Genomic DNA, 20,962 nt, shown 5'->3' with positions numbered 1-20,962 from the left:
AAGCTAACAACAGTTGGAGCTCAAAAGCCTAAAGGAAACTAACATGTATGTTCATGAGTTTTGCTACATTCTTCCTCAGGCACCTGCTCTTAGCTACTACCACAGCCAGGATATTGGAACCGACAGTCCTTCATCTGATCCTGCACAGCCACTCATGTGGCTTTGCTTCCTTTAATCTAGAAGAACATCTAATGTTTTTCTTTACAAGACCGTATACCAGCAACACACAAGAATTAGATCAGCAATTTTGATTGATAACTTCGTTTACTTTCCAATTGTTTGTCTATCACCAGAAACATCAGTAATTCATCCTTTCTGTTCTATCTCTGACTACAAACAGCATAAAAGGAAACAATTTCAGCAAGAAATGAAAACAGATCAAAGTAACAGATGCCCTGCTAAGGGCATTACTTTTAAAAGACAAAAGTATGTTGATCATCATTATAAATCAGGTCTTCAAAAGAAAAGGTACCACAGCTACCATATGATTAAAAGTCTTATCATAGGTGCCATTGATTTTTCTAGCTCTTTACTGTTCTTCACATCAGGATCTTACCTGTCTCTTTAGAAGTACAGCATTTGTAAAGTTAAAAGCAATATGGAACAAATTACAGTAGCAAGTAAAAATGTCAATATACTTAGCATCTCTAACAATGCTTTCAAAGCATACACAAAATACAAAGAACCCAAAGAAACTAAACATTCTAAAGAAACATTTCACCCCTTCCTTTATCATCACTGAACAAGGAAATGTTTACTTGCCTACTGGCTTCAGTTACACAGCCTTTCAAAAAAGATGTAGGCAGACATAACAAGATTAAAATGATGTTCCAAATTTTTGTGAATCTGTGGTCCCACAGAAGTTAGGCACAAGCAAAAAGAACTCCAGAAGACCAAATGCACTTCCTCCCAGTGTCAATACCAAGCAGTAAGTTACTGCACTGGTTAGGCCGCACCTCGAGTACTGTGTCCAGTTCTGGGCCCCTCAGTTTAGGAAGGATGTTGACTTGCTGGAACGAGTCCAGAGAAGAGCAACAAAGTTGGTGAGGGGTTTGGAACACAAGCCCTATGAGGAAAGACTGAGTGAGCTGGGATTGCTTAGCCTGGAGAAGAGGAGACTCAGGGGTGACCTTATCACTCTCTACAACTACCTGAAGGTTGTAGACAGGCGGATGATGGTCTCTTCTCCCAGGCAGCCAGTACCAGAACAAGAGGACACAGTCTCAGGCTGCACCAGGGGAGGTTTAGGTTGGATGTTAGGAAGAAGTTCCATACAGAGAGAGTGATTGCCCATTGGAACGGGCTGCCTGGGGAGGTGGTGGAGTCGCCGTCATTGGAGGTGTTCAGAAGGAGACTTGATGGGGTGCTTGGTGCCATGGGTTAGTTGTTTAGGTGGGTTGGATTGGTTGATGGGTTGGACGCGATGACCTTGAAGGTCTCTTCCAACATGGTTTATTCTATGTAATTGTATGTAATTCTCCTTCTTTAGGACTTTTTGTGTTTTATTAGTCTGTAAACCTGCTGGGCAGCCAGAGCTTCAGATTGTCTTTGAAGCTTTTTAGAGACTGGCAAACTTGGAAGTTACAGAAATGAAATCAACACAACTGGCACAGAAGTGGTGTTCCCCCCTATCAGCTTTTTGAAAAGTTTGTAAGTAAACTTTAGTGTAGGAACACTGTGGGGTTTGTGAAGTTAAATCCTAAAATACTTTCATAATTGACGTATTTTACACTACAAAGGTTTAAAAAACAAAGGAGTGTTTTAATCTTCACTTACATTTATTGTAATTTCTGTCTAAATGCACAAATCTTGCTTCTATTCAACTTGAGTAAGCTGTGAACACAATTTTGTCGCATTTTTTTGTCAAAAGACAGATTATATTGATAATGCATACCTGCAACTGCATCCTGGGAAACATTCCAAATATTATTATTTTTTTCAATACAGGAATACCTTGTTTTGTCACATTAATTCAGTCAGTGTAAATAAAACAGGCAATTGAAAATATAGAGAGTATAGCAATTACTCCAGTGAGATGGTGTGTTTATTATAAAAAGGAAATCCTTATTACAAGTATCTGGTACTTGTAATTCTAATACAAGCAAACACTGAGGGAGGGTATTAAAATGAAAACTATGAGTTTAAACACATGAAGCTTCCTGTGCAGCACATACATAAGGGGCATTAGCCCCACATAGCAGTTATGTCACCTCTGGCCAAACTGCAGCCAGCCACCACAAAGAATTCTACGGTTTTGGATGACTAAATGATCAAATTAAGGTTGTTTCTCTTTAAAAGTCACTGATGTTTGCAAGCTATTTTTCTTTATCTTCTTAAGGAAAGGATGTAAAGACACACCAAACCCACTCTCTTTCAACAAAGTTTTAAAAAAGGGTAAATATGTCCAATGATGGGGCTGTTTGGTCAGAGAGCCACGCTGACAGACGTTACAAAAAGTCAGGCTTCACTCCATACAGCTCACTGAACAGTTGCCTTTGCATTACAAGACAAATAAGAAAATGGCACATCTAGATAAATGTTTCTCAGAAGTACATACAACCCTCCTAAACAGCATATTTAAAAACTCACCATCACTGAGATCTTGCAGAAGGTTTTCTTGACATGAAAAGTCCAGCTTCACTTTAATGTTCACAGTAAATGTTGCAATCTTTCCAGGTTTTAGAGGAAACTGGGAAAGGGTGTCTTCTAGCTTCCAACTCAGGAAGTCCCCATACAGTTTCTCTGTATTAAAACAATAAAAAATTTCCTAAGCATAACCACTGTGCTAAGGAATTTTCAGGTTTTACTGTTCTACAGAGTATTAACCAATTTGTCATTTTCTGTTTCCATTCTAAAATATTCAGAATTACAGAATTAAAAAATAATCTAACATTCACTTTTAGAGAGGTTACTGACATTGACCTGGCAGTGTGAAGATCACCAAACACAAAATACGACTCTAAGAGCAGAAGAATACTACCAGAAGAAAAAGACTGCATAATAGGCAGCATTAAATACACACTCTGAATACTTGAGAACACAGCCAGAAGGGGACCTAGAAGTTCATATAGGGATGAGAGGTTTGGTGAGGGTGAGGGTCAACCCACCACAATCTTAAATCCATTCATATTTACAAGACCATACAATGCTAAACATGGCATAAAAGTCTATGAGTATATAAAATAAACATAATGGTTTGACTGGGAGAATCTTAACAATGTATGAATTTATTGTAGCAATACATACTGGCTCCAAGTTACACTGACAAATTCTTCTAAAGGCTCATTTAAACACCAGTTGAGCACTACTTTGCACCACACATGGGACCACTGAAAGTCACAGTTCATCTCTACTTCCTAACAGGCTACAAACTGGCATTCTAGAGTCCTTCCAAAATCATCATCTAAGATCCACTTTTGAGAAAACAGGGTGGGAAGACTGTCTCAAAAACTCCAATCTTAAGGACCTTTCAAAGAAAAGTAATTAGAAAGGCAGTCCAAACTTTGCTGATTTGCACAGAAACAACTGCATCTAGGGAAACAAACGATCAAAAAGTATTTCAGTGTTATTCCATTTACTACTACCTAAACCATAACTGCTTTGCCTTCTGTTTCTCACAGACCATCAACTGTTGTGTCTTTTCCACATCAAATCAATATTATGGACTCCTTTATATGAACAAAGAGAAGATTAAAAAAAACCCTACCACCTCTTAATAACTGTTTCCCTAAAGTCATCTCCACCTTATCTAAAAATTTAACTGTAATCATAAAACTGTTGTGATTTCCTTCTGTTTTCAATGAAAGAAATAGCTCAACAACTACAGCAATCTTTATACCCTTTCATGGTAAATAAAAATAAAATATGCCAAAAAGGATGCTTTTCCTCATTGTATCATAGTATCATACCACAAGGATCATCTAGTTCCAACCCCCCAGGGGTTCCAACACCTCCAGGGATGGGGCTTCAACCACCTCCCTGGACAACCCATTCCAGGGCTTCACCACTCTCATGGTGAAGAACCTCCTCCTCACATCTAGCCTGAATCTCCCCACCTTCAGCTTCATTCCATTCCCCCTAGTCCTATCACTACCTGAGATCCTGAGAAGTCCTTCCCCAGCCTTCCTGTAGGCCCCCTTCAGATACTGGAAGGCCACAATTAGGTCACCTCGGAGCCTTCTCATCTCCAGTCTGAACAGCCCCAACTCCTTCAGTCTGTCCTCATAGGAGAGGTGCTCCAGCCCTCTGATCATCCTCGTGGCCCTTCTCTGGACACCTTCCAGCATCTCCATATCCCTCTTGTAATAGGGACTCCAGAACTGGACGCAGTACTCCAGGTGAGGTCTCACCAGACCTGAGTAGAGGGGGAGAATCACCTCCCTTGACCTGTTGGCCACACTTCTCCTGATGCAGCCCAGGATCTGATTGGCTTTGAGGGTTGCAAGTGCACACTGAGAGCTCATGTTGAGCTTCTCATCCACCAGCACCCCCAAGTCTCTCTCCTCAGGGCTGCTTGCCAGCCAGTCACTGCCCAGCCTCTATTTGTGCTTGTAAGCAAAGAAGAATGCCATAACCCAAGCACCTGAGTGTATCTTCAGTTTAATGAACAAATTATGTCCAAAAGGTATTTTCATTAAGCAGGATATCTAAAGATATTAAAAGTGAAAAGACTTTCCCAGTGAGAACAACCCCTGCAGATACTCTCTAATTTAACACCTGTAATTACAAGACAAGGTCTAAATGCTCAACCTAAAGTTCAGCTGTGGCAAAAAACATCGTTTATATTCATCTGGCTCTGGTTTATGGTTTAATGAGGTTTTCTTCACCTTGTTCAATAACCACTATTACAATGAACTATACTATGGCTTCAAGCCTGTAGTTCAGAGCCTTGTTTAGGGCATGACTGCATTCAGTTGTTTCTGGAGCTCCAAATTTGTGTAACTGAAGTTACAAGCAACTGTTTGTCAAGACTTTATATTAGTGACTTATTTAATTATTTTACTGGATACTAAATCATTGAAATTGTAACAAATATCATCTAACATCTTACCTACATCTAACTTTGGATTAGATTGGTTAATTGCCATTCTAACTCCGCACAGAAAAACTCAAGAGCAAATCAAGTCTTTTGAGATCACACAAACCTTAATTCTTTAACTTCCCAGGTCAATCTGGTGTTTTGCTGCAGTTCATTTTAACATAAAGTGCCCTAATGAAATAATTTAACTCTCTGCTGATGGATATAACTTCACCTGGCTATTAAGAGCACTATAAGACACTATAATCTCTTTGTACCCACAAACCAACACAGATTCTTGCTATTGTATAGAACAACACTTATAAGGTCTGCTACCATTTTTCTCAGCATTATTTGCTCTTAAGATAACCAGTGGTGAAAAAAAATACAAAATAAGACTTTAAGAATTACTTAAATAGGAACAAATTCAAGTTAGACTAGTTCAGTATTTGGTACATTTTAACATTAATATCTCAACTGTATAGATTGCAGATGTGTAAATTAATGGTCTACCAAGCTGTTAATGTCTTTTTTCTCTTTGTAAAACACTTTGCAGAACAGTGCAGGGAGACATTTCTTTGAATAACAATGTTTAAGGCTATCAGCATTAAACTGTTCTGCAAATTACATCCACCACTTGATCAGATTAATTTCCATAGAGTTTATCTTGACTAGATTACAAAATCATTAAGGGAAGTAGCAATGTCAAAACCAAGAAACTCAAAAGGACTTCATGAAATCAAGTGAGTACAAAAGAATAAAAAAGTGGATTTCAATGCACATAACTGGGGGGGTGGAATAGTGCTATCTCTGGTATGTTGAACTTAAAATGGCAATTGCAACAGCACAAAGAAACTCTAGGTCACCACTAACTTGCACAATCACCACAGAATCAGTGAGCAGCAACAAGAAAGAAAAAAAAAGAGCAGGTGAGCATTAAGAAGGATACTGAGAGCAAGTCAATAGGGAATGCATTTTGCCACTCTATAGAACCTTGGTTCACCTACATCATAAATACTGTTTGCAGATTGATCTCTGTCCTGCAAGGAGGACCTACTACAACTAGAGGCAGTCCAGAGAAGGGCAATACCATTAGCATGGGATAGGCAAAGTCATGGACAAGTTCACAAAGTGCTGCAGCAGTGGATGCAGAGTAAGTACAACAGAAACACCACAGCAGTGGCAAGACTTGCATGGTCTCTCTAAGCAGCATCCCTACTGTCCTGTGACTGATGAACTAGTGAACCATCAGCCCTAGCAGGAACGTTTCTTGAATTCTTCTTTTTGTCTTTCTATGGGAGAATGGGACTGAGTTCTCTGTTATCCATGGCATTACAATCTGCAGATAGCCTTAAAATTGCAGACTGAACTTAAACCACCAGAGAAACTGCAGATATGTGCAATAGTGTTCTGAGCATGGTTGCGGATTCCCAACAAACATATTGGGGGTGGAGTGGAACAACACCAAACAAATGAAAAAACCAACACAGGACAAAAATGTGCAGTTCAGCCTGGAGGTCCAGTAACATGCTAGAAACACTGCAATTTAATTAAAACACTCTGAAAACTGGGGGAAAGAGTTTAAAGGTAGAGTTTAAAGGTAGGGACAAAAAAAGAACAAAAGTAGAAAGAAAAATGTTAACAGCTGAAAGGTGACATCTGGTTAGAACACAATCAAAATAACTGCTGCTTCTCAAGCTGAGCAGCCTCAAGGAAATAAAAATGCAAGAGCTGTTTTCAATTAGCACAGAATGGCAAGACCAGAGTACTCCACATCTTGAATTCAACATGCACAAAGGTGCATTAAATGCAAGTATGATCAGATACCTGAAGAGAGAAATCTGATGTGCTTCAAGGTAAAAAAGCTCTTCAGACCTCTGTGGTAATCTGCACGTTCAATTCTTGATGCCTCACCAACTGAAGTATATATTCCTAACAGAATACACAGGACCTCAAAATAACTGTCAGTTCTAAATGCACAGCCACTGGCTTTCATACATCTGAACTTCTCCAAGCGCATGAAATTCTAGTTAACACATCTAGCACTGCATTTTAAAATGAGGAACTATGGGGTCTGCCTGTTAAGGATTACACAGTTGAAAGCACTAACAGTTCATCAGCTCATAGGCTATGCACCAATGTTATTAATTTTCCTATGAGTCTGGGGAGAAACATTCTGTTTTAAATCAAGAAGACAATCCAGAACATATTGAATCCAGATGCAGTAGGCAGAAAAAAACTGGCAGGACTTATGTTCTTCACAATGTAAATGTATCCAGCAGTTTCCTCTAGGCTATTAGCAAAATCCCTAGAAGTAGGGAGAAAAATTTCCTCCAAAATCACGAACCATGTGACATTTATCCTATAAGCAGAGAAAAGAGTCAGTACAAACCATACAAAACCCTGATCTCAGCCAGCCAGCAAGGGCAGAGAGGAAGATATTTGAGCTGAGGGAAAACAAAACACTAAAACCATGACAGCTACACTGGGGTTGGACTACAAACATGCCTTGTTGTCCTACCTTCACAAAGATGTTTGGACTAAACTGGAGAAAAGCCTGCCTGCATTCACAACATAACTCAACTCCAATGTGAAAAGCTTTATAGTTTGTCTGGAAAATAAAATAAAAGTCAAAGTAGACCTAACCTAGGATATTCATTATTCTTACAATAGGTTATCTGCACCTTGGAGCAGATTTTTCATTTGTGGTCTGGCACAGCTGAACAGCTGAGCCCAAAAGCAGATGTGTTCAAAGACTACAGGAAAAATATAGCTAGACAGGTGAATTTATTTCTGTGTTTAAATTCCAGAGGTCAATCAATTCTAAGAAAGATCAGTGAGGTTTTGCTTCATCATCCAGTTTCATCTAGTGTGTGCAGCTGGTGCTCACTATTAGAGCCTAATAACCAGTGAGGCTCCTATGAACATCTGACACGTTCTTCTTAGTACTTCAAGTTTGAAATCATCAGTGTCACATTTGCCCGAGTGGATCAAATGGTTGTGTTATCAAAGCTTTTAGAGTGCACCTCCTAACTGAAACGTAACAAGCCTCTGACAAGAGCTGACTGGAGAAAAAGGATGGAAAGGCATCACCCTCTGCACGTCACTGTTCTAAAAATGTATTAGACCTTCTGACCCAGTGAGGGACAACAGAAAGTGACACAGAGCTGACCTTGACAGTATGCGTGTGATGTGCAACCCAAAGATACCACAGCCTGGTAGACAAAAGTGCCACAATGAGACATTAAAAGACATGAGAGACATTTATTGTGGCAGCATGACAAGCCTCTTTGTGCTGATTTGCCTCAGGATCCATTCCATAGCACATGGTTCCTACAGGACCCAAAAAACCTTATGATGTTCTTTACAAACTACACAGAGTGAGCTGCAATTTCTGCTCATTTATCTGACGACCAGAGTATAAAAGCCAAAGAGCTGCACCTGAAACAGAAGAGAGGAAATAAGGGAACACGAGTTTGAAAGCCTCATCTCCAGAGGTTCTCACTAACGAGACACATGGAAAACAATACTAGAGAAATGGGCTTCCTCAAGAAAAGTAACTGGATATAGCTAACATAGCAGAGGAGGGAGGTCAGGTCACTGCACTGCTGCAGCTACTCCCATCCAGTAATTTCAACCCAAAAAAAAATGGAATGTTTACTACTTACAGTATTCATCTTTGTGCTAAAAGTTATGGCCCCAGAAACAGAGTGTAAGGAAATGGAAGTCAGACAGGCAGGCATGGAACAACTGCAAAAGATTTACAAGCAACTGCCATGAGCAAATCAGATGAAATGAAGGGTGATTGAAAGCTCTTTGTATTTGGCTAAAATTGGACAACAACTTCTCCTGGGCTCTCAAGTTGACAAGCCAGCTGTGGTCATGGCAGATGAAGATGCCTAACAGCTTTGAAGGAGAAACGAGGGCAGTTTAAATCACAGTCACATTTCAGTAGAGGAGTAGTAAAGAACATTTAAGAGGCAAATTCTTAATGCACTATAGATAGTTCATAAGCATCTGCATATGCTCTCAACTTACAGAACAATAGTATATATCAAGTTAAGAGTTTGTGTTGCTATTAGAGATGACTTAATGTTGTATCCACAGGATTTCCATGCATGTGGTATTCACTGATCGAACTGAGCTGCTGATATTACAAATCTGTTGATCACCAGAACGCCATGTCATGTGTCATTCTGTACCATGACTCCACCCTTATGCATTCATATCAATTTATGGCAGTAACTAAAATAGAAGAGAGTCCATGAAAAAGGCAAAAGTCCATCCTTTGCAAGACTTCTTATACAATCCCATTGTAAATAAAAAATATTACACTTTTAATATGGACCATCAAATCTTTTGCCATTGACAGAGCTTTGCAGTGCTTTATGTCACATCCACAGCACAGTCGTGTAAATAGTCATACCACAGTGTGTATTTTCCTCCAGTAACATGCCTCATCTCAAGCAGATAGTTCTTAATGCAGGAGTGCACTTCACTGCTGTGAGACAATGCAAGAAACTGAAGATTCTGCTTGACAGGACCCTTGATAACTTCATCTAAAGGTTTGCTTTCAAAAGAATATTAAGACAATTTCCAGAGGTCCCTGCACATGTAGACTTTTCCAGTTCTATGATTCTGAAGGCATGGTTCTCACACCCTTAGAACAAAACCATTAGGTGCCTCAGAAGTCGCTCTCATTTCTGTTTTTCCAAAATGGTGATTTATGTGTTGCATTTTTTTGAGCATGCACATTTATGACCTTCTCACCAGAAACTGTCCTTGTTCTAATAAAAACAACTATTATCACACTTAATAATATCTAAGAGACTGTTCAATACACAAAGAAGCTTTACTGTAAAAGTGTTCTCTAGAGAGAGAAAACAAAGAAAAAAGGAAAATTAGACATAGCTGAGTATCAACTCTTCTCCACTGTTTTTAACATAAGTTGTAGCAGAGAGATGACAAGCAAGATAATCTTTACTTGCATTAGAAATACCTTATTTTACAGCAGGTTTTCTTCTGCCAGTGCCAGAGTATTAACATGCAATGTGTTACTTGGTTTCAAGGTTTTGATTTTTTATTTTTCAGCAGAGTATCCTCTTCTTGGCAATGTGAGAGAATAGGAGTTGCCAATCATCTAAGAATAGATTTTCTGTCTGAGATTTGCTACCAGGGATAATTTTAGAAGCTGTAAAGCATGATGACTTACTGTTATTTCAGTCATTCCAACATGCTCTTACCACGCTAGGTGCTGTATGTGTGCAACGGAAGTACCAAATGCAGCATGCATATTAAAAGGTGAAGTTAGTGTAATTAAATATATTCAATGGTGGGATATATGGGCCTCTGAAACAAATATTAATCAGACTTGAAGTACACTATGCAGTTAATTGCTTCAGGGTTTTTAAAAAGAGAGTCTTGTCAATTTAAGAGATGATTGCTCCTCTGCTAATATCATTTCCATAACAATGTCTCAGAGGACAAACCAAAACTGATAAAATACATTGCAAAACAAATGCAAGATTCACCTGACCACTTTTTAATACTAATATATACAGAGAATTTTAAGAGAAACAAGTGAAAGCAGTAATTCTACTATATTTCTTCCACACCTTCAATCACCCTTTTGATTCCTAATAGCTTATTTTATTTATTGCCTTGCTTTTTAAACTCTTCTTGCTCACTGAGATAGAAGTAGGCTTATTTACTTGCACTCCTTTAAGCAGGACTACATTACTCCAAATGGCAATTTATTTAACTAATCAGAGTATTTAGACATAAGGAGAAAATAATTTAGATCCAAGATTCTTGTGTTTTACCAGCTATTGCCTCAGGATTTTTAAATTTCTTTTCCAAGTAACATTAAAATGAATCTAGATTCCCTAAGGCAGGTGACCCTTTGGCACACAGATGGTTCAACAATTTCTTTCATTTGCTTTCTATATTCACTCAGATTCTCTTTCATTTCTATACTACAGGATAAAATCAAACCAAATTATTCCAGTTCTGTAACAGGCATTGTATTTATTCTGAACTGATCTATAACACAACTAGTCTCCTTTTTGTCAGAGAAAATGCGATCACAAATACACATCAGTATACACACCCTTAGTGTTGACTATTTTCGATGTGACTTCCAGTGTCTCCAGTGGTTCTGTTCCAATGTTTTCTAGCTTAATGATAAGCTGTTGGGTCTCTCCATTGTAAAGCTGGACAGACACATTAGTGGAGATTTCATCCCCTGAAGAAGGCTGAAGTGTGTGAGCAGACCTACAAAATGCAACACAGAAACAAAACATTATGATAAAAATGTTAAAAGCCTGACCAACTTACTATATTCTATTAAGTATTCTTTGAAGACTTTGAAACTACTAGGATATTAGTTTTCATTTTCCATTATCATTTTAGCCAGGGTCCTTTTTTATAACCATTGAGAACAGCTGTTAATACTTTATGCATAAGAAAAGTCAGGTTTCAAACACTATAAAATATGTATTGCTAACTGTGAAAGCTTGTTGAAAATTGCTGCAAAAACCTTAAAAAAAGGGAAAAGGGGGCGAGGGGGAAATCAGAGCAGGTCATAACAACGAGCAGACTTTTAAAAAGTGATAGCTGACCTACCAAGTGTTTGAACACTAGGGTTGAGTAACAATGAGTATCATGAGCTGAGTCTGAAAAAATAATAGTAATAAAAAATAAAATGGAGGAGAACAAGAAGTTGAGTGCTACACAGGAAAAATCAGGGTGAGTCTTCTGCAAGACCCTGAAGTTCACACTGTGCTCTGATCAGCCCATGAGAATCAAGTCAACTGGTAGAAGAAACCTCAAGAGAAACAAAACCTTTGTCCTCACAAATGAGGTTCCATTATCTTAATCTCCTGGGCACTCTCTAACTCCACCAACATGCAATATGCACAGAATGAAGACAGAAACACCTTACATGACACATGAGTACCAGTAACTGTTTTACTGTTCACCCAGAAACTGTTTTCTTAAGGGACCATAAACAGTGTCTGAAATACAAGGTAGGATATACTTAGCCAAGTGGTATATTTCAGTAAAAAATTGTTTCTTATTCTACAAGGTATATGTGCTACAGAAAATGCACAGGTATGTGATGCCTCAGAAACAAGAATTTATTGAAATTAGTATCAACCATGTTATTTTAAAGTAACAAATGTGTCAAACCAGTCACTGACATAGCAGACATGAGCAGTGCTATCACAACACACCATGGATAAAGGAGAATTAAGCAGCAAGCTCGACCTTTGCTTGGAAAAAGCAATATGGGAGTTGAGAGAATGCAGTTTTAGTGGACAGCAGAGGGCATAAACCTCCTGGGAGTGGATCCTGGAAGAAAATCACTGTGTGAAAGGTGAAATAGTGAATATAAATGAACTCTTTAGAACATGAATGAGGCAAGGAGGATTACAGAACAACACAGATGGGCAGCAGTTCTGTTTCTGAATATTTTTCATGCTAATGAAAGGTCAGAAGGCATCAAGGATACAAGGGCAAAAGCAACTGACATTAATGACCAATAAATCTGTTGGTACACTCAAATTCAGTAATTTCTTTTGGTAGATATTTCTGCCACCTTCTTTTCTACACGATCCTCCTTGGCACAAGATACGCAGCATCCACAAGCAATAGCAAAATGTAATCTTTCAGAATGCATCTGTGACAAGAAGTACTTAAAACACCCCATTTTCATAATGTGAAATTTACTGTCATGTATCACTCTCATCATAGCCCTCAGAAGTTTGGGCATTTGGAGTGACAGAGAAGAAGGAATTTTATTTCTCACCTCCTATTTAGACAAAAGCATCAAAGAACTGCATACTAGCAAACCAAAGAAATGGTACGTCCAATTACTGTATCACTGTACATCAGAAGCCTCAGCCCAAGCTAATTCAGCTTACACAGCCTTTTCTACTGAAAACCATCTCAGTTCTTCTTCAAGTACTATAAAGTCATCATCTGAGTTCTCACCGTGCATGACTAGGGAAGCGATTGTCTCCCTGTACTACACACTAGTGAGCCCACACCTCAAATACTGGGTTCACTTTTGGGATAGGAGGACATTGAGGTGCTGGAGGATGTCCAAAGAAAGACAACAAAGCTGGTGAAGGGGCTAGAGAACAAGCCTTCTGAGGAGCAGCTGAGAGAACTGGGTTGCTTAGCCTGGAGAAAAGGAGGCTTAAGGGGCACCTTCTAGCTTCCTACAACTCCCTGAAAGGAGGGTGTAGCTAGCTGGGGGTCAGTCTCTTCTCCCAAATAACAGAACAAGAGAAGTTGGTAATTTTTCATTTAAAAACAAACAAAAACGCACACAATGCACCAAAAATGCACACACTCACACACAATAAAACCCCAACCACTAAAAAGCAAACACCACACTAAAAAACATAAGTCACCCATGAAGACACATTGATCATGCCCTGAGCAACTTGATCTAACATTTAACTCATATCACTTGGCAAAGACAGCCCTGCTTTGAGTAAAATGCTGGACTAGATGACCTCCAGAGGTGCCCTTTCCAAACTACACTATTCCATGGACTGCCTTTTCAAGATGTTATGAACATCATTACAGGATGCAGTCTTTTAAAAATATGTCTTTAATAATGAATAACTGTTACACTCCCTAAGTTATTTAAATCAAAGAGTATTTTCTATTAAATTCCAAGGTGTCAAGCAGCAAAAACACCATAGATTTATATTCTAAAGTAATTAGCACAAAAAGAGTTTATGTTCTGTTTTACTAAAGCACACATTATATTCTCAGATGAAGGAGGTTTTATTCAGCACCTGACTAACACTTAAATATGACCAAACAAAATAATCATTTCATTCAGTTTCTTACCTTGGAAGGGAAGTACTGATCTGCAGCCTTGGCAAAGCTGGAATCACTTCAACAGTACAGCCATTGGTCTTCACTCCCGGAAGATTGTCTAGAAGGCAATCACTGAAGACTCCAAAAACTGAAGTATGGTAACCTGATTTTTAGGAGAAAACACTAGCATGTTATGATTTTTTTCTGTTTTCTGAAAGATGTAGAAGTACCAAGCCTACTAGTTAGATCTTGCCTACTTTTCTGCTACCCAAACTACCATCTTCACTTCCAGAGAATCCTCTCAGGACATAAAACACAGTCTGTTTTCAAACCCTCTAAATTAAATGAGTTATTGGAGCATGTCCAGAGAAGAGCAATGAAGCTGGTGAAGGATTTGGAGCAGCTGAGGGAACTGGGGTTGTTGGGTGTGGAGAGGAGGAAGCTGAGGGCAGACCTGTTTGTTCTCTGCAGCTACCTAAAAGGAGGTGTTAGTGAGGTGGCAGTCGGTCTCTTCTCCCAAGTAATTAGTGATAGAACAAGAGGAAACAGCCTCAGATTGTGCCAGAGGAGGTTTAGGTTGGATGACAGGAAAAATTTCTTTACTCAATGAGTGGTCAGGCACTGAAACAGGCTGTCCAGGGAAGTGATAGAGTCATCATCCCTCGAGGTGTTAAAAAAAAAGTGTAGACAGGGCACTTCAGAACATGGTATAATGGCCATGGCAGTGTTAGGACTCAATGGTAGAACTTGGTGATCTTAGGGATCTTTTCCAACCCAAACAATTCTACAATTCCCTGATTCATAACTACATGGTAACATACAAACAACACACATGTACACCCTTGTATCTGTGACATGCAAAATAAAACAAAGTAAGCAAGTTCATGCTTTCTGCCACACATAATGGTAAGTTCCACAGAATGCTTTACAAGAACAACATCATAAGTCATGATACAGAGACTGCCATGTGATACTACATCACCCAATCCACTGGTACATATCAAACTTGTTACTCTGTGACGTATGTTAACGCATTTCCTCATTAAAATAGTCATAGGAATTGTCTCGACTTTATCCGGAAGATAAGGGAAAAAAAGGATCCTAAAGGAAATGGGGGCAATAGGTGTATAGGCATACATGTGCACACGTACCCTGCCATAAAAAAAGACTGCAGCTTATCTTCCAGAAGTTAAATTTAGCAGGAAAGTAGCTCTGCACCAGTTCCTCACCAGGTAATATATACAAGCTATATCTGAGGGAAAATTTTATACATGGACACACAAACATCCGCCAAGTACAGAAATTGCCTCCTCTACTTGCAATATATTTTTAGTTTGTGAAACTAAGAGAAGATAACTATAGCACAAATGTTCTGAATGTTTTGATGCTACTCTGTAGTTACTGAAATAGATTTGGAGGGGGGGGAGGGAAGGGTCAAATTAAGACTCACTGTGTGAGCTGATCGAAAAGCACTTAAGAAAAACTCATTAAGAAGAGAAATTTGTCAAGGTCAAAGCCATCTTCTCTTGGTGTATGGCTTTACCAAAACAGTTATTTTCCTGTAACTGCATTCCAGGAACATGCATCTTAAATTGTGTGCAGTCCCATTATTTATTGAATTTATCATCTTCACATATACCCCCTTTTCTACGAGTTTGATCCTCTCCTCTTCCACAAAAGATCTTTTAATTCTCCTTAGATACTACACACACAATTTTATTTAGGCTTATTAATGAAATGATATCTCAACTGCCACAGACTACACACATTGGCTAAACTGTTTCCACAGCAGCAATCTGCAAAAATTTCAGTAATCTTACATGAAGACAACTAATTAAGAAAATTGAACTGCAAGATTATCTTCTGCATTCTCATGAAAAAGTTCAAGTAATTCTCCCCAGAAGCTTTCCAAATGAAGGCATTAATAAAGGGAAGTTTGAGCTTATTATCCTTTTCCTCTCACACATGAGATACTGTAAATACGTGTTCATTACTGCTGTTACAACCAAACAATTTTTCAGGCTATGTGTTTCATCAAGTCTAGTACAGAAAACAGATTTCTTGCTTTCTTTTGGTTTTCTTTTACTTACTGAGGAGAATTCAGTGTTGCAAATATATACGTCACACACAAAATAATGCAGTCCACAGAGATGTAAAACACGTGGTGGCTCTGCTAGAAAAAGAATGACTTGAGACATCACTTACCATTGACAGTGATCTGTCCAGTAGTTTGAGGAACACCAACAAGTGTTACTGGATAGAGACCGGATTCTGCAGGCAGAGAAAGAGCTGCAGGAAGAGATTCGAATTCCACTCCTGTTGTCAAGAGACCCTGAAAAAGTCACATTACATAGATCAACCCATTCATGTTACACACTTAGTTTTTAATGACAGATACTTGTATTTTAATCCCTTGCATTATGTCCTCAAAACTCTTCCAATTTGCTCATAGCAGTTATTTTGGCTTTTAAGTTCCACTGACTGAAGCACACATCTAGAATTACAGCAAGATTTGTACTCAGCAGCGATACACATTTCAGGATCTGAGGTGGGCACAATTTGGGGAAAAAAAAAAATATCAAAAATTTATACCCAAGCACAGCAAAAAGAATGAGTGATATAATCTGCATGGTGATGTTTTGCAGCTCTACTTAATTGTATGTGTCAACTTACTAATACATTTAGAATAGAATAGAATAAACCAGGTTGGAAGAGACCTTCAAGATCATTGCGTCCAACCTATCATCCAACACCACCTAATCAACTAACCCATGTAACCAAGCACCCTGTCAAGTCTCCTCCTGAACACCTCCAGTGACGGCGACTCCACCACCTCCCCGGGCAGCCCATTCCAATGGGCAATCACTCTCTCTGTGTAAAACTTCCTCCTGACCTCCAGCCTGAACTTCCCCTGGCACAGCCTGAGACTGTGTCCTCTTGTTCTGGTGCTGGCTGCCTGGGAGAAGAGACCAACCTCTGCCTGTTTACAACCCCCTTCAGGTAGTTGTAGACAGCAATAAGGTCACCCCTGAGTCTCCTCCTCTCTAGGCTAAGCGGCCCCAGCTCCCTCAGTCTCTCCTCATAGGGCTTGTGTTCCAAACCCCTCACCAACTTTGTTGCCCTTCTCTGGACTCGTTCCAGCAAGTCAACCTCCGTCCTAAACTGAGGGGCCCAGAACTGGACACAGTACTCGAGGTGTGGCCTAACCAGTGCAGTGCACAGGGGCAGAATGACCTCCCTGCTCCTGCTGGCCACACTGTTCTTAATGCAAGCCAGGATGCCATTGGCCCTCCTGGGCACACTGCAGGCTCATGTTCATCCTACCATCAACCAGCACCCCCAGGTCCCTCTCTGCCTGGCTGCTCTCCAGCCACTGTGACCCCAGCCTGTAGCTCTGCATGGGGTTGTTGTGGCCGATGTGCAGAACCCGGCTTACATTTGCTTACATTTTGCATAGTACAAATCAAGCATCCATAGCAGCTCTTACTTAGCTTTAATTAAAGTTCCTGGGAAGAAAATACTTATCTATGGGTAGGGAAAAAATAATTAAATTTTTTAAAAAATCAGTATTTGCAGATAATAGAGGAAATCTAGCTTCACTATCCAACCTAAATATCTCAATGGGTTGGAATAAGACATTTATTTTGCTAAAATAACCCTCTATCAAGACTAGACGCCTGCAGTTAGATTGTACAATCTGCTCCCTTAGTGCCATGGAAATTGCTGGGCATACTAAATTAAAAACATGAGGCAAAATAAAAAAAAAATAAGAAATAAAATTATTATTTAACAAACTTTTAAATACAGCATTGCTGTCCTTGGTTCACCGGGATATTTTTAAGCTTGGTTAATGAAGTTAAGATGCCCAAGCACAGAATGTGTTGTTGCAAAAAGAAATGAATTGTTGTAAGCACGCAAGTTTATGTCATCTGCTGCTTTTTTACATGCCATTATTTGTTTACTTATATTAATAAAGATGCCATCCAAATATCTCCATCAGTTAATGCCATAACTAGAATAAACCTCAGCTTCATGAGGATTCTGCAGGGGAGCTTAAAACTCCATGAAAGAGGTACATAGTATTTTTGTACAGACAGATCAAAAATCTCACAATGTGAGCCCATAGAAAACCAAAAAGAGACAGTAGACTCAACCAGGAGTTCAAGAAACGTCAACATTATCTGCACAATGCCAGAATATCACCTTTGCTTCCCTCTGAAAACATCTGACTGCCTAGTTTTTAATTTGGTTAGGTTTGAACGATACATCTCTAATGCTCATGTCAGCTGCAAAAGTCAGACTAGCCCTCCTGTGCTTCTAATTCTCAACTAGAAATTGGGAAAATTGATATTCAAATAACAGGTACTTAAAGAAACACAAATGGCACCACTGGAATTACCCAGTTAATGACTGAAATGTGACCTGGTCATGTGCATTAAGTCTTTAATGGCCTGTTTTGCATTGGGATTAACCAGCAGCAAGTCTTCTTCAATAAATTCCTAGACATTAACCAGAATCAACCCAACAGTGGTCAGAAATTAAGTTAAAAGCAGTTTTAAGAATTTCTTCCCTCCTCAGAAGGTAGTGCATCTTCTACAATATTTTAAAACTACTATCTGTTATGTACACGCTTCATTACAACTAAATAAATGCTCTGCACCAAAGATTTTTAACAGTAAAGTCCTAAACACATCACAATCTTAGGAAAGCAAAATGAACAAGTTTGTCAAGTTCTTGATTTCTTTTCTATTGAACATTTGAAGTCATCAAGACTACAATGTACTCCAAACCTATAAAATCCTGTGTTACAGTAATCACTTCTTTGCAGACATGACACTGTTGAGACCACATTAAATGCAGTCAGAGTTGCTCACAGGGTGAACATTCACACTTTAATATGGATTTAGCCTGAGTCTTTATCATAATTATTCTGCTTTTGCTTTGGCTGAAGCAAATCTTAGAATACAGACAAAAGCTGACTCCATATACACTCCAAAGCTTCCGTTTTAAACAGGTGCAGACGCACTGAAATATCAACTGACCAAATATCAAATAAATTCAAATTATCCAGGATTCATCTCAATTAAATACTTTCATCCAAGGATTTAATGTCTTAAAGAAATTGATGACAAAAAAAAACCTTTCCTTGTTTGCTATTAGCAATAGCAAATGTAAATATGTAGAGCCAAGAGAGATCCCTAAGTAATACCAAACCTACCTCCCCCACTTGGAAGTGTAGCCAACTCCACATTAAACCATTCTCAACAAGTTTATCTAGAGAGTTGTGGCAATTCCATCAGTGGCAGTGTCTAAGAGGGGATCAGGCACCTTAATGCAGTGGTTGAAACAGAAAGCCCTTCCAGTTCAAACCTGCTCCTAACACTACAGAAAACTTGTAAGAATTGGTAATATTATTTTTCCACTCCTAGCTACCTCCCCAGATGAGCCAGCATATCAAGTTAAGAAACTGCAGTCATTGCAGAACTATTGTCAGGTCACTTTTCTGAATTATGAGAAACTCCTCATTAAGACATGGTTCTAATTAGCCTAGTTTTCCTTGGGGGAAGGAAGAGGATAAAGCAATGTGTAAATACAGCTTTCTCTTATGTTCTTCCTCTTCTATTTCACTTATTTAATCAAGCTGATGTCAGGACATACACACAAGCATTAATCTCTCATCTTGCAGTAAAACCACTCTCTTGCTTGTACTTCATATGAATTAGTCCCCATCCCAGCAATTAGACATCATCCACTATCAAGCTGGATTAAAGGGGTGCATGGGAAGACATTGCCCTGAAAGACTTCTAGGGCCCAGTGAAGGAAAAAATAACCTTAAGGGGAACATAAATCACCACAGCCTCAAGAAATTTATCTACAGTAGCCATGCATGCATATATACAGACTGCCTTATGACCCCAAATTTGCCTGTCAACACCTCACCACCCAGATAGAAGTTTGACCTGTGACACCTATGAGCTCCATCATTGGAGGGTATTGAGCCAAGTGACTCTGGAGAAGTCAAAGATCATAATTAACTGAGAAAAATAAAATAAATCAGTGGTAGTATTTTCAAAAGGTAATGGTCAAGGCTCAGGAAAGCACTAATCACAACCCAGCTGTCAGAGAAAGTGCATTCCTTGCCAAAGGATTCATACTGAGTATGTTATACAGCAGATAAAATCCAGACAAGAACCTAGACAGAGCAATAGACAAAAAGGCACGTGAAGGCATCTGGAATACAATCACACAAAATATGCATGTGCTTATAGACAAGATGGAAGAGTTACTATTAAGAGATACTGCTTGTATTAAACAGTATTATTTCATAACAGTAGAGAGAAAAAAAATGCTCTATAACCTCTACACTGCTCCCTAACTCCTGAAATTACATCAAACTGACACCCTTGGATTATGCTGATCACAAACACAGCACGTTGATCACAAAAAAACTGCTTAAGCAAAGTAAGTCCTCAGCAAACCATATTTTTCTTATAGTGCATTAAAAATGCATTCTCAGTCTAGTGTTTAACAACTAAACCCAGGAAAACAAAAACTTCTCTAAAGAACACATGCAATGCAAATGTCAAAACATCTGCATTAAGCACATACTATGCCTGGAGTAAAAATTAAAAAGTCTCAAGTGTATTATCATACATTTCTCTCACTGGGAGAATTTTACTATTCAGTAAAACTTCATGCACTTAAAAGTAAAGATCAGCATAAAAGTTTAAAATTTAAGAAAGCATGAAAACTCCATGAAATGGGGGGAAAAAAATCCAATATAAACCTCAGCTAGGCTTCAGAGTTACAGAAATACACTGAAATCAAGACACTTACCCTTAAAACCTAACCCACACAAGTAAGTTTTAAAAGACAATGACATATCCAGAACATTTGAAAGACATTTTCAGTATCACTATTTGCTGGATAGCAGAATCCAGCAATATTTGCCCAACATTGCCCTCTGGTGCCTAAGAGCTTTTCAGATTAAAGGGATGAAGTACTGCTACATCTCCCTAAACACATCAGACACCCCCCAAAAAAAGGGAAATGAGTGTTAAATAACTTTTCCCATGAGACTAATACCTTATTACAAGTAATAATATT

General features: G+C 38.8%; 1 protein-coding gene across 3 annotated transcripts in view; it reads right to left on the bottom strand.

Annotated features, from left to right (window-relative positions):
- TRAPPC9 (trafficking protein particle complex subunit 9) overlaps positions 1-20,962 on the bottom strand; it is a 441,084-nt gene that overhangs the window by 369,690 nt on the left and 50,432 nt on the right. For all 3 annotated transcript variants that reach the window (XM_068155470.1, XM_068155472.1, XM_068155471.1), the window contains 4 exons: positions 16,061-16,187; positions 13,886-14,018; positions 11,127-11,290; positions 2,590-2,742 (listed from right to left, as the gene is read on the bottom strand). In XM_068155470.1, the coding sequence (XP_068011571.1) occupies positions 2,590-2,742; positions 11,127-11,290; positions 13,886-14,018; positions 16,061-16,187 (577 nt within the window). The remainder of the gene's footprint in view (positions 1-2,589; positions 2,743-11,126; positions 11,291-13,885; positions 14,019-16,060; positions 16,188-20,962) is intronic.

This window comes from Melanerpes formicivorus, unplaced genomic scaffold (genome assembly GCF_026170545.1).
Source record: "Melanerpes formicivorus ecotype bairdi unplaced genomic scaffold, bMelFor1.0.p_v2 SCAF_32, whole genome shotgun sequence".
Lineage (NCBI taxonomy): Eukaryota > Metazoa > Chordata > Aves > Piciformes > Picidae > Melanerpes > Melanerpes formicivorus.
This window is presented reverse-complemented; position numbering and strand designations above follow the sequence as displayed.